This window comes from Moschus berezovskii, chromosome 16 (assembly GCF_049115385.1).
Source record: "Moschus berezovskii isolate FMDL1 chromosome 16, NW_MosBer_1.0, whole genome shotgun sequence".
Classification (NCBI taxonomy): Eukaryota; Metazoa; Chordata; class Mammalia; order Artiodactyla; family Moschidae; genus Moschus; species Moschus berezovskii.
This window is the reverse complement of record NC_142475.1, coordinates 8,378,264-8,391,681: the sequence shown is the minus strand read 5'-3', so window position 1 is coordinate 8,391,681 and position 13,418 is coordinate 8,378,264. Positions and strand designations below refer to the sequence as shown.

At 38.3% G+C, this 13,418-nt stretch overlaps 1 protein-coding gene across 1 annotated transcript in view; it reads left to right on the top strand.

Moving 5' to 3' along the window:
• Positions 1-11,024, top strand: part of TMEM64 (transmembrane protein 64) — a 38,220-nt gene extending 27,196 nt beyond the window's left edge. Inside the window, exon 3 of the mRNA XM_055432096.2 lies at positions 7,061-11,024. Within this exon, the coding sequence (XP_055288071.2) occupies positions 7,061-7,249 (189 nt within the window). The 3' untranslated portion in view covers positions 7,250-11,024. The remainder of the gene's footprint in view (positions 1-7,060) is intronic.
• The last annotated feature ends 2,394 nt before the right edge of the window (positions 11,025-13,418 follow it).

Here is a 13,418-nt window from a genome sequence, read left to right as displayed (position 1 = left end):
TGGCAACTTGATCTCTGGTTCCTCTGCCTCTGCGAAACCCAGCTTATACATCTGGAAGTTTTCCAGTTCATGTACTGCTGTAGCCTAAGGTGAAGGATTTTGAGCATAACCTTGCTGTCCTGTGACATAAACACAATTGTACAGTAGTTAGAACACTCTCTGGCATTGCCCTTCCTCGGGATTGGAATGAAAAGTGACCTTTTCCAGTCCTGAGAGTAGCTACTGCTGAGTTTTCAAAATCTGCTGACATATTGAGTGCAGCACTTGAACAGCACTCAGTCTAAAACCTTTCAGGATTTTAAATCACTCAGCTGGAGCCCCGTCACCCCCAGTAGATTGCTCATAGTAGTGCTTCCTAAGGCTTACTCGACTTCATGTTCCAGGATGTCTGGCTACAGGTGAGTGATCACAGCATCATGCTTCTCCAAGTCATTGCGACCGTTTCTGTCTAATTCTGTGTATTCTTGCCACCTCTTCTTAATTTCTTCTGCTTTTGTTAAGTCCTTACCATTTCTGTCCTTTATTGTGTCCATCTTTGCATGAAATGTTCCCTGGATGTCTCCAGTTTTCTTGAAGATGACTCTAGTCTTTCTGATGCTATTATTCTCCTCTGTTTCTTTTCACTCTTCATTTAAGGGGGTCTTCTCTCCCTGACCTGCATACAGGTTTCTCAAGAGGCAGGTCAGCTGGTCTGATATTCCTGTTTCTTTCAGAATTTTCCACAGTTTATTGTGATCCACACAGTCAAAGGCTTTCATATGGATGTGAAAGTTGGACTGTGAAGAAAGCTGATCGCCGAAGAATTGATGCTTTTGAACTGTGGTGTTGGAGAAGACTCTTGAGAGTCCCTTGGACTGCAAGGAGATCCAACCAGTCCATTCTAAAGGAGATTGGTCCTGGGTGTTCATTGGAAGGACTGATGCTGAAGCTGAAACTCCAATACTTTGGCCACCTCATGTGACGAGTTGACTCACTGGAAAAGACACTGATGCTGGGAGGGATTGGGGGCGGGAGGAGAAGGGGACGACAGAGAATGAGATGGCTGGATGGCATCACTGACTCGAAGGACATGCGTTTGAGTGAACTCCAGGAGTTGGTGATGGACAGGGAGGCCTGGCGTGCTGTGATTCATGGGGTCGCAAAGAGTCGGACACGACTGAGCAATTGAACTGAACTATCTCTCCTTGCTATTTTCTGGAACTCTGCATTCAGATGGATTTATCTTTCCCTTTCTCCTTTTGCTTCTCTTCTTTCCTCAGCAATTTGTAAAGCCTTCCCAGACAACCACTTTGCCTTCTTGCATTTCTTTTTCTTTGGGGTGGTTTTGGATACTGCCTCCTAAACAGTGTCACCAACCTCTGTTCACAGTTTCAGGCACTCTGTCTGCCAGATCTGGTGTCCTGAATCTATTCACTACCACCTATATATAATCATGAGAGATTTGATTTAGGTCATACTTGAATGACCTAGTGGTTTTCCCTAGAGTTTTGCAATAAGGAACTCATGATCTGAGCCACAGTCAGCTCCAGGTCCTATTTTTGCTGACTGTATAGAGGTTCTGCATCTTTGGCTACAAAGAAACATATTTAGTCTGATTCTGGTATTGACTGTCTCATGATGTCCAAATGTAGAATTGTCTCTTGGGTTGTGGAAAGTGTATGTGCTGTGACCAGCGAGTTCGCTTCACGAAACTCTGTTCGCCTTTGCCCTCCTTCATTTTGTACTCCAAGGCCAACCTTGCCTGTTTCTCCAGATATGTCTTGACTTCCTGCTTTTGCATTCTCATCACTTATGATGAAAAGGACAACTTTTTTAGTGTTAATTCTGGAAGGTGTTGTAGGTGTTCATAGAACTGGTCAACTTCAACTTCTTCAGCCTCAGTGATTGGGGCATAGACTTTGATTGCTGTGATGTTGAATGGTTTGCCTTGGAAACAAACTGTGATCATTCTGTTGTTTTTGAAACTGCACCGCAGTACTTCACTTTGGACTATTTTGTTGACTATGAGGGCTACTCCATTTCTAAGGGATTCTTGTCCACAGTAGTAGATATAATGGTTGCCCGAATTAAATTTGTCCATCCCCCTCCATTTTAGTCACTGATTCCGACGCTGTAATGTTCACTCTTGCCATCTCCAACTTGACCATGTCCAGTTTACCTTGATTTGTTGACCTAATGGGCTTCCCTGGTGGCTCAGATGGTAAAATCTGCCTGCAGTGCATGCAACCCAGGCTTAATCCTTGAGTGAAGTAGGTCCCCTGGAGAAGGGAATGGTTGCCCACTCCAGGATTCTTGCCTGAAGACTTCCATGCACAGAGGAGCTTGATGGGCTACAGTTCATAGGGTCAAAAAACATTCGAAGTTCCTGTGCGATATTGTTCTTTATTGTGTCAGACTTCACTTTCACCACCAGACACATCCACAGCTGAGCATTGTTTCTGCTTTTGCCAGCCTCTTAAGTCTTTCTGGAGCTATTTCATTGCCCTTTATTCTTCCCCAGTAGCATACTGGACACCTTCAAACCCGGGGAGCTCATCTTTTGTTTCATATCTTTTTGTCTTTTCATACTGTTTATGGGGTTCTCCTGGCAAGAATACTGGAGTGGTTTGCTATTTCCTGCTCCAGTGGAGCATTGGGTAGAACTCTTCACTGTCATCCATCCATCTTGAGAGGCCCTGCATGGCATGGCTCATAGCTTTATTGAGTTACACAAGCCCCTTTGCCATGACAGAACTATGATCCATAAAGGGGTTAGTATCATAAGGTTCCTCATACTTGGTAGAAGTAAGCCACAAAATTGCCTCCCAGTATAACCACCTAAGCCACTCAAAGAGAATCCAGAGTGTCCATAACATTAGAGCAGTACCACATAGATATTCAGAGGAAGGCACAACTCTTCATTGTACTGAAATCTAACATAGATTCCATGGTTTGTCAACTTAGTCTTTTCCATATATTTTTGTATGTATTCATCAGCCAAAACCCAATCCTGGATAAATCCAAGTTTTGATTTGCTTTTGCACCTGCTCTTTTGGGGAAGTAATGCATCCAGCCGGACTGGTGATATTTAATTCATGGTTGCAAGCCTTCAGCTGGTTTCTCAACACCGCTGTGTATTCTGTTCCCTTCATCTTCCCACTTCCCCATTTTCCTTGATGACTTTCAAACTTATCCTCACTCCCCTCACAATTTTTCCTCCTGCCCCAACTTCCTTCTTCATTCACAACAGATTACCTTTCTTGCTTAACAGAAAAATCAAAAGCCTTCAAATGGGAAACCCCTCAATTTACAGCTGTGAAATCTCCTAACCTTATGTTCTGTTTATACTCTCGGCCTGCTTTTCAGTTAACAGTGGAAGAAATCACTTTCTGTGTGCCTTCTTGTGTAAGGCTGTCTTTCTACTTGTGTTTGAGTCTTTTGTTTTAGTAGGGAAACTTTGTAAAAAGGTTTTGTTTTGTTTTGTATTATTTTAACACTTCACTGGGCTGTTAGGAAGAGTCAGTATAAATTTCCAAGCCGTGGGCTCCAGAAAGGCATCTGGAGAAAATCCCATGTAAAGATGTAGCCAATTCACCCTTGCGGGGAACCTGAAAAACTTTTTCACTAGTTCTAAACTTGCTTTGTATGGCCTTGCCAAATCCTTCCCTCAAGCTTTCATCATTAACCTTCTCTAAATCAGATACACTTTCCAGTTCTCATCTTAGCAACCTAAGACTCATGACTATGCTTTTTAAAAACATTTTCTTCTCTTAGCTTCTTTGATACCACTATCTTAAGCTTTTTCAGTTTTCCTGGCTCATTTATCAACACCTCCTCCTTTCACTCCTAACTTGGTCCTCCTCAAGACTCCAGCCAAAGCTTTTTAGTCTTACTCTGAAAACTTTTCTTCTTGGCAAATGCAGTTACTGTAGTGGCTACTATTATTAAGGACATTGTGAGGGCTCCCTAATATGCATCTTCAGCCTAGTCTTCTTTCCATACCTTTAGACCCATTCACTGAATTGCTTCGGATATCTAATTGGCACCTCAAATTCAGCATATCCAGAGCAGAATTTAGCATCTCATCCACACCCTTTCCCAACTAGGTAACTAACTAACATTTTTCCATCTCTTTTTATGGTATTACCATCCATATAGTATTAGACTTAGGGTGTTCAATAAGTATAACATTTTTCAGAGAGATAACATAGTAGAGAACAATGACAAGATTTAAAGGCCTACATTTAAAATAACCGATTTGAAGGGAGCCCTTCTGCAGTGTTTCTGGGAATGTAAATTGGTACAGCCAGTATGGAGAACAACATGCATGCTAAGTCGCTTCCATCACGTCTGACACTATGCGACCCCATGGACTGTGGCTCACCAGGCTCCTCTGTCCATGGGATTCTCCGGGCAAGAATACTGGAGTCGGTTGCCATGCCCTCCTCCAGGGGCTCTTCCTGACCCAGAGGTTGAACTCAAATCTCTTAACATCTCCTGCATTGGCAGACGAGTTCTTTACCACTAGCACCATCTGGGAAGCCCAGAAAACAGTATAGAGGTTTCTTAAAAAGCTTAAAATAAAACTACCAAATGCTCTAGCAATCCCATTCCTGGGTATATATACAGAGAAAACCATAATCCAAAAGTATACATGCACCCTGTTCATTGCAGCACTCTTTACAATAGCCAAGACATGAAAGCAACCCAGAGGGTTGGATTAAGAAAACGTGGTACAGATATATCCTGAAATATTATTCAGCCATACAAAGAATGAAACAGTGCTGTTTGCAGCAGCATAAATGGACCTAGAGATGATCATACTAAGTGGAGTAAGACAGAGACAAATATTGATTCCTCAGGTGTGGAATTTAATTTAAAAAAAAGATACAAATACACTTATTTGCAAAATGGAAACAGGCTTGCTGCTGCTGCTGCTAAGTCACTTCAGTCGTGTCCGACTCTGTGTGACCCCATAGACGGAAGCCCACCAGGCTCCCCCGTCCGTGGGATTCTCCAGGCAAGAACACTGGAGTGGGTTGCTATTTCCTTCTCCAGTGTGTGAAAGTGAAAAGTGAAAGTGAAGTTGCTCAGTCATGTCCAACCCTTAGCGACCCCATGGACTGCAATCTACCAGGCTCCTCCATCCATGGGATTTTCTAGGCAAGAGTACTGGAGTGGCTTGCCATTGCCTTCTCCGGAAACAGGCTTACAGACATTGAAAACAAACTTACAGTTACAAAAGAGGAAATGAGTAGGGGATAAATCAGGAGCTTGGGATGAACACACAAACACTGCTATATATAAGGTAGATAACCAACAAGCTATGATAGCCTATGTGAGAAGAGACTAAAAAAGAATGAACAGACACCTGAAACTAACGCAACACTGTAAATCAACTATAATCAAGTTAGAATATTAAAAAAAGAAAATTTTAAATACGGGTGAAAAATTAATTATCTTTGTCTCCTGTAGCATAAAAAATAAGATAAAATTTTTTGCTTAGAATTGTATTGAGTAATGGGTACTCACTTAATGTACATCCCTCGTACAAGTTCCAGGTTCCCGCATCTCCTTAACCTACCTCGCCATCAGTGTGAGGTAGGTCACCACCTTCCCCCTCCACCCTCAGCGTTTGTACCTGGAGTATTTCTCCCATAAAAATATAGGTAGGCTTAATTGAAACAGTATTGTATTTCAGGATCACTATGCTTCAGTTCAGTTCAGTCGCTCAGTCGTGTCTGACTCTCTGTGACCCCATGAATCACAGCACGCCAGGCCTCCCTGTCCATCACCAACTCCCGGAGTTCACCCAAACTCATGTCCATTGAGTCAGTGATGCCATCCAGCCATCTCATTCTCTGTCGTCCCCTTCTCCTCCTGCCCCTAATCCCTCCCAGCATCAGATGCTTAGAGCAACTTTTGAAAGCGTGCTGAAACATTAAACAACATCTACGGAGAATATTTTGCTTCAACCCCTGAAGAACTGCTTTACAAATGAACTTTGGAATAAATATCATATAGAAGATGTAGTGGAGAAGGAAATGGCAACCCACTCCAGTGTTCTTGCCTTGAGAATCCCAGGGACAGGGGAGCCTGGTGGGCTGCCATCTATGGAGTCACACAGAGTCGGACACGACTGAAGCGACTTAGCAGCAGCAGCAGATGTAGATTGCTTAGACAGTCATTGTGCTGAATTGTGTGTAGAATGTTTATGTACAGAGGGAGCACAGCTTCTGGACCGCGGGAGAAGCCCACGTGGTTTGAAGGAGCTTACTTGAAATTAGATCACTAAGTGAGCGCCTGAACTGAGACTAGAGCCTGTGATGGTTTTTCTATTCCTTTTACTGGAATCTTTCCCCTTACCATCTTCCTGTGTTTTTACTTTGAAAAGTGTAGACAATTTCATGTTCACAATCTCTTGTTAATTTCTTTTAAAGCTTATTGGCATTTCATTTTTCAAGTGTTTTAATATTTTTAATTTCAGCTACACAAGGTAGGTCATTTGCAAATGGTAGTGTTTCTAAGTCAACTTAAAAATACCTACAGACATTTATAGTTTTGCACAGAAGTAATACTACATTGATTATATTAGCAAAGTTTAGCCAACTTTATCTCTATTGTAGAAATATTTTTTTTTATTCCTTGAAGGAAACTTTTTGATACAAAGAAAGAAGCTTGACATGTATCAAACAAATATCATTTAATATGGACCAAAAGGGATATATGCTTGCTTTGTGTTAACCTGACACTGTGTTATGAACACGCTGTAGATTTTGGCCCTCCACACCCAGCAGACAAAAGAAGAAATAAATGACATCTTTTTATAAACTTTTTAAAAATGTTACCTTACTATATTTGAAAACTGTCCTGTTTGAAACATTTCTGATGATATTTATTGGCTTAGAAATGTTCTGCCTTCTTACTGTATAAAACATTGTTAACTGTAATGTTTTATTGTTATTCACAAATTATTATAACTATCCTGTTTGAAACATTTCTAAGACAATATTTATTGGCTTAGAAAGTTCTCCCTAAAATGTAAAATATTGTTAACTGTAATTTTTATTTTTATTCACAGATTATTATAAGTATAGGCCTCATGTTTTATGTAGTTCATCGAGCTCAAGTGGAATTGAATGCAGCTATTGTAGCTTGCGAAATGGAACTGAAAACCTCTCTGGTTAAAGGCAGTCAACCAAATATCAGTGGCTCTTCATTCTACAAGAGGACCCTAACGTTTTCTGGAGAGGGAATCAATATTGTATGATTCTAATGAAATGTGTAATTGTCAAGAGCCTGGTGTGCTGTCCGAGACCTAGCAGCTCCTTACTACCGGGCAGAGATGCGAGTTTTGATTGTATTATGGCACACACATACACACAAATGACTAGTTTTAAAATTGCACATTTTTAAAAAACAGGAACCATTTTCTGGATGTGTAAGTGTAAATGCAGATGCAATTTTGGCTGCAGCTCTTTGTCATTTACTATGCCCTTAGTGGCCTATAAGTCTGCACTTTAGGTTTTGGGTTTTTTCTTTTCTTTATTTTCTTTATGAGAACTTATGAACAGAAAAATAATCCAAATATTTTTCTGCTTAGTGTCTTCATTTATAAAGACTATGAATAGTTGTATGTGTCTTTCCTGCTTATAAAAATGAGTAAAAGTATGCAATTTTAAATATATAATATTATTGGATGTTCTTTGCTTTTGTAGTGTTTCCAGAGAGGATAAATGATGTCTTGTTTTGGTTTTTTTAATGTTTCAGTTGGAACCACTTTGCTTTCCTTTTCCTTGCTAGTTAGAAAATAGACATGAACTTTTGTTTAAATATATTTTGGCAAGGATCAAATTGTTACACCTATACACACAAGTTTAAATCCTACATTGTGGGACTGAAGTGCTCTTAAGATACCTTTTTTATTTTTGCTGTGTAATATGCAAAGCAAAGGGAAATTATTTAATGCATAGTGGCTCAAATTAGAACTTGTGTTCTAATTTCACGTCATTGGTTTTAGCCTCCTTAGGTCTTCCATCAAAGGGCTGTCCTATTACAGTCTTACTGAAAGTTTTATTAAAATAAACTTCTTTTTGTATTCATTACTAGGCTTTGAAATAAAGATGTTATTCCTTTAAAGTGGTGGGCTTGCAATCACTGAAGATGTCACTCTGGTGGCCTTGTTTGATCAAAATGCCTATCTAAAAAATTAAGCTTTAAAATCAGGTTTATAATTCTGTTGAAGTACATATATATATTTGTCCCCGCAGTCTTCAGCTTTAAACTGTAAGTAATGTTATCTTGATGCCCAGATTTGTGTTATATATTTGCCCTACTATCAGTTCAAAGAGTAGGCTTATTTTGTTTCTTTTTTGGTACTTGTTTTCCTCTGATAAGACTCAGGAATTCTGAAATGTGAAATTAAGTCTCAGTTCTTTTTCTTGTAGAATGAATTGAGTGTATTTATACTTATGTGTATAGAATATAATAATTTGGTATACAATTCGTATGACATTCATTTATCACCTTATATTTTTAAAGTAGCTTAATTGGGATCTTAATGATTATTTTACAGTGGAGATTATCGATATGAATGCAGATTTTCTGGTAGGTATCTGTTTTTTAGGTATGAAGGTGCCACCTTATCAGAGACCTCCCATTTGCCTTTTCATTAGGGTAAAATCTTTGCCCTGATTTATTAAAGTGCAAAATAATTATTTAGAAGCAATTATTTTAATTTTATGCTACGGTTGCATTTAATCATTTTAGTATATAAATTTTTGCCCTGTTGCAGGTATAATTATTTCCCTTTCCTTCATAATGCATAAATTTTCTCACCTTTGAATAACAGTGAAGTTTGTTTTTATGTCTATACCAAGTTCTTCTTGGTATAGTCCAGATGATTTTTAAGGACCTGGGTCTATAGCAGTCAACTGATCTGCAAATCTTTCCTTCTTTTATTGATTAAAAATACCACTGAAATGTTATTATTCTTTTTTAAATCCTAATTACTTGTTTAGTTTCTTTAATAATTATTTTAGTTTAATTATCGTAATAAACAATGATTTGATTTATTCTTGTCTAACTTGAAAATATTTATCTTGTGCTTTCTGTTTAGTTTTTTTATAAAGAAATTAATAATTTAAGATCACTACTTTCATACACTTGTATTACGCTTCATGTATTTTGAAGTACATTTATTTACTTCGGCATTTTGTAACTTGAATAATTTCGCCAAATGAAAAACTTTTGGTAGTTTGTCATGAGTTTTTCCAACTGTTGCATTTTGCTTAGTACTTAAATATGTAAAGGTAAAAAAGAAGTAATTTTTCTATATTCTGCCAACATGATTTTATATAATAAAATCATCCATTTTTACTTAAAATAGTATGGATTTACTATTTTTAAAACATTAATCTGAAACTGCAGTTTTCCTTTTGTTCATCATTTCCAGCCTCCACATAAACTGTTATTCTTTATAGTCATGCTATTTGATAGCTGCATTTGGTTGCTGGTTTTTTATTAACATATGTGTTGTCTATCAATTGTACAAAACATGCTGTATTTTACAAAACATGTACAATGTTATATTCATGCCATCTTTAACCGCACATGCCAGATTTCTGGCAGCAACAAATTTCTGTAGGGTCCTTTTTATGTTGCCTTAATATTGCATCCAGTCATAGAGTATATATTAATATATATATTATATATAGGATTTCTTAAATATATATATTTACATATATATAAATAATACATGTATTGGAGTTTTTATTTCTCAAATCATTTAAGATTTGGATTCTCAAATCATTTAAAGTACAGTTAAAGTTGCTTTGTGCATATTTTTAAAAGCACGCAATACACTTGTTTCAAACCTTTTGAAAGATATGTGCTGTTTTTAATTCTTTGGACCTTTTTCTTAGTTTTCCACATTTTCTGGTTTATTATTAATGATTTTGTTTACTCTTTGCCAAGTTTTGTCTCGTGAATTATTAATTATTTTTAAACAGCAACACCCCCTTTTAAAAACATGTACATAATAATTTACTAAATGTTTTCATGTCCATTTTCATTTGCTCATGTGATTTGTGAAATAACTTGAAATCTATACTTTGGTTGGTGAAAATAACAGAACCAAACCTCTGTCATTAGAATGTATATTTTGAGTTTATGTTCAGAAGTGAGCTTGTGGATTTGTTCAGCCCAGCCATACTCTCCTTGTGTGTACTTTGTAACCAGTTGCAAACCTTTCTAAGACTTTCCCATGATAGGATCAGGCCTATGACTATAAAGCATTTCCTTCCTTGAGAAGCTATATAATTCAGTATCTACTCTTATTTACCATTGCTGTAACTGAGCTAAGTGGTGGAGGCTATTAGCATATACCAGTATGTGTTTGTTAATGTGCAGTGCTGATTGGAACTATTCTTAGGGAAGGTGCTATGGCTTATATATATCTACATTTGTAGGACTGTCTTTAGAATGCTGAAAGTTGGTAAGTATATGCTAGGTTGACACAGGTAAATTCTGAGGTACATGGTAAATCCATGCTGTTCAAAACCAGTCACCGTGTGCAGAGAAAAAGGTTTAATGAGGACCTCAGGAATAATGATACTAAGTTGATGACTTCAGTGGTGGAATTTTGCTTCACACACAAGCCACTTAGTGTACCAGAATGGTGGTCAGAATAACGCTAGTTGGCTTTTAAATTTTACATTGCTGATCCTGTTAATAATTAGGATATACTTTTTTAATGGTCATGTCTTTAACCTGAAGAACTTAAAAGAAGTGAAATACTTGTTCCACAGGATATTTAAAACTAAGGAATTCCAATAACCTCACATATGTTGAACATAAACTGTTCACTGATTCAGCAACTGAATTATAACTTGGTACTTCTGAATGGCAAAGTGATTGCTGCAAACTATTTTCTAAGGTAGCTGAAGGTTTAAAATAGATAATTCTAAAGGTAAATCAGTAAAATCTCTTGATAATTGGTATCCTAAATCACTTTTGTGCCTGAGAAAATAAAAGGTTATGTTTTATTTTCCTTTTCTCTTCTGTTTCTTCCCCTCTATAATTTAATGAATTTAGGGTCATTTGCAAGGGAAGGGAGCAATTCAGGAGAAATGGTGGACATGTTTCTAAAAATGATAGTGCACATAATTGATCCTAGATGAGGGTGGTTATGGTTATGGCAGAGGCCCTGTGGAGAAATGATTTTGGTGTCTTACACTGGCACTCAATCTTCAGTGTGTTTTTTTCTAACATCCCCAAATCATGAAATGCTACCTGCCAGTCAAATAACAGTCATTTGCCCAGGGTATAGAAATGTTTATGATGCCTTTCATAATGTTAAATGACTTTTACCAGTCTTAATGTCCTATTGATGTCTACCCTGTTTCTGTGACTATTTCCTAAGGGCCCATTCCCATCACCATAAAACTTTCTTCTTAGTACTTGGAATGACATTGTCCTTGTTGGTTTGTTCAGTTCAGTCGCTCAGTCGTGTCCGACTCTTTGCGACCCCATGAACCGCAGCACCAACTCCCAGAGTCCACCCAAACCCATGTCCATTGAATCAGTGATGCCATCCAACCATCTCATCCTCTGTCGTCCCCTTCTCCTCTTGCCCTCAGTCTTTCCCAGCATCAGGGTCTTTTCAAATGAGTCAGCTCTTCGCATCAGGTGGCCAAAGTATTGGAGTTTGAGCTTCAGCGTCAGTCCTTCCAATGAACACCCAGGACTGATCTCCTTTAGGATGGACTGGTTGGATCTCCTTGCAGTCCACGGGACTCTCAAGAGTCTCCTCCAACACCACAGTTCAAAAGCATCAATTTTTTGGTGCTCAGCTCTCTTTATAGTCTAACTCTCACATCCATACATGACGACTGGAAAAACCGTAGCCTTGACTAGATGGACCTTTGTTGGCAAAGTAATGTCTCTGCTTTTTAATATGCTATCTAGGTTGGTCGTAACTTTCCTTCCAAGGAGTAAGCGTCTTTTAATTTCATGGCTGCAGTCACCATCTGCAGTGATTTTTGAGCCCAGAAAAGTAAAGTCAGCCACTGTTTCCACTGTTTCCCCATCTATTTCCCATGAAGTGATGGGACCAGATGCCATGATCTAGTTTTCTGAATGTTGAGCTTTAAGCCAACTTTTTCACTCTCCTCTTTTCACTTTCATCAAGAGCTGATCCTACACTGTTGCATGTACACTTTTCCTAGACATTTTAGATCAGAATTGCTTGCTAGAGCACAAATAGACTACCACACATTGCAGACTGCCTTCAGCTGGGTGGTGCAGTGGAGCACTCATTGAATAAATATGTTGGCTGTGTGTGTGTATTCATTACTTAAGGCTGTACAGTACTTTCTGCCATGGTCACCTTCCTTGGTTGAGGGCCTGTCTGTACTCAAAGTGTGGGGAAAACATATCTTAATGCTAACTGTATTACAAGTTAAATATTGAACATCTTTAGGGAAAGCATTATAGGTGTGGTAGTGTTAAAACAGGGTGTATGTATGGTAAATTTGTATTTAGTAATTCTGTCATGTTTCAATGAAGTTGATTATCCAAATTAAGTGATATTACTGCCTTAAAGGGATTAATATTCTGTGAGTTAACCTGCTATTTGAAAGGCTTAAAAATTACAAAATTACAAAATATGCATGAAGTGGGATAGAAAAGAGTGAGTAGAATATATATTGAACCAAAAAAAAAGAGCAATTTGAAAATTACATAGTTCTAAAAGTAGGTATACATTTAGAGTGGTATATTTTAATTAAAGTATTTTTATCCTAGGATGGCATAAAACTCATAACCACCATAAAGTAGAAACCTTGAGTGGACTCGTTATTCTGCCTTTCATAGTTACAAAGCCATTTTCAGGAAAAATGTTTTGAGACATGGTCTGTTTTATACTCATTATTTCTTACAACCCTGTTCCCAAGTTGACCAAAGCTGGAAGGACAAGGAACCTGAGTAGTTTTCCACTAAGTTTTTTCAGTTCATTTGTTCAATCACTAAGCTGTGTCCAGCTCTTTCCAGTCGCATGAACTGCAGCACATCAGGCTTCCCTGTCCTTCACTGTCTCCCAGAGTTGGCTCAAACTGATGTCCATTGACTCGGTGATGCCATCCAACCATCTCATCCGCTGTCTCCCTCTTCTCCTCCCCTCTTCAATCTTTCCCAGCATTAGGGTTTTTTCTTGTGAGTCAGCTGTTCACATCAAGTGGCCAAAGTATTGGAGCTTCAGTTTCAGCATCAGTCCTTCCAATGAATATTCAGGGTTGATTTCCTTTAGGATTAACTCATGTGATTTTCTTCCTGTCCAAGGGACTCTGAGAGTCTTTCTCAAGCACCAGAGTTCGAAAGCATCAGTTCTTCAGTGCTCAACATTCATTATAGTCCAACTCTCACATATATACGTGGCTACT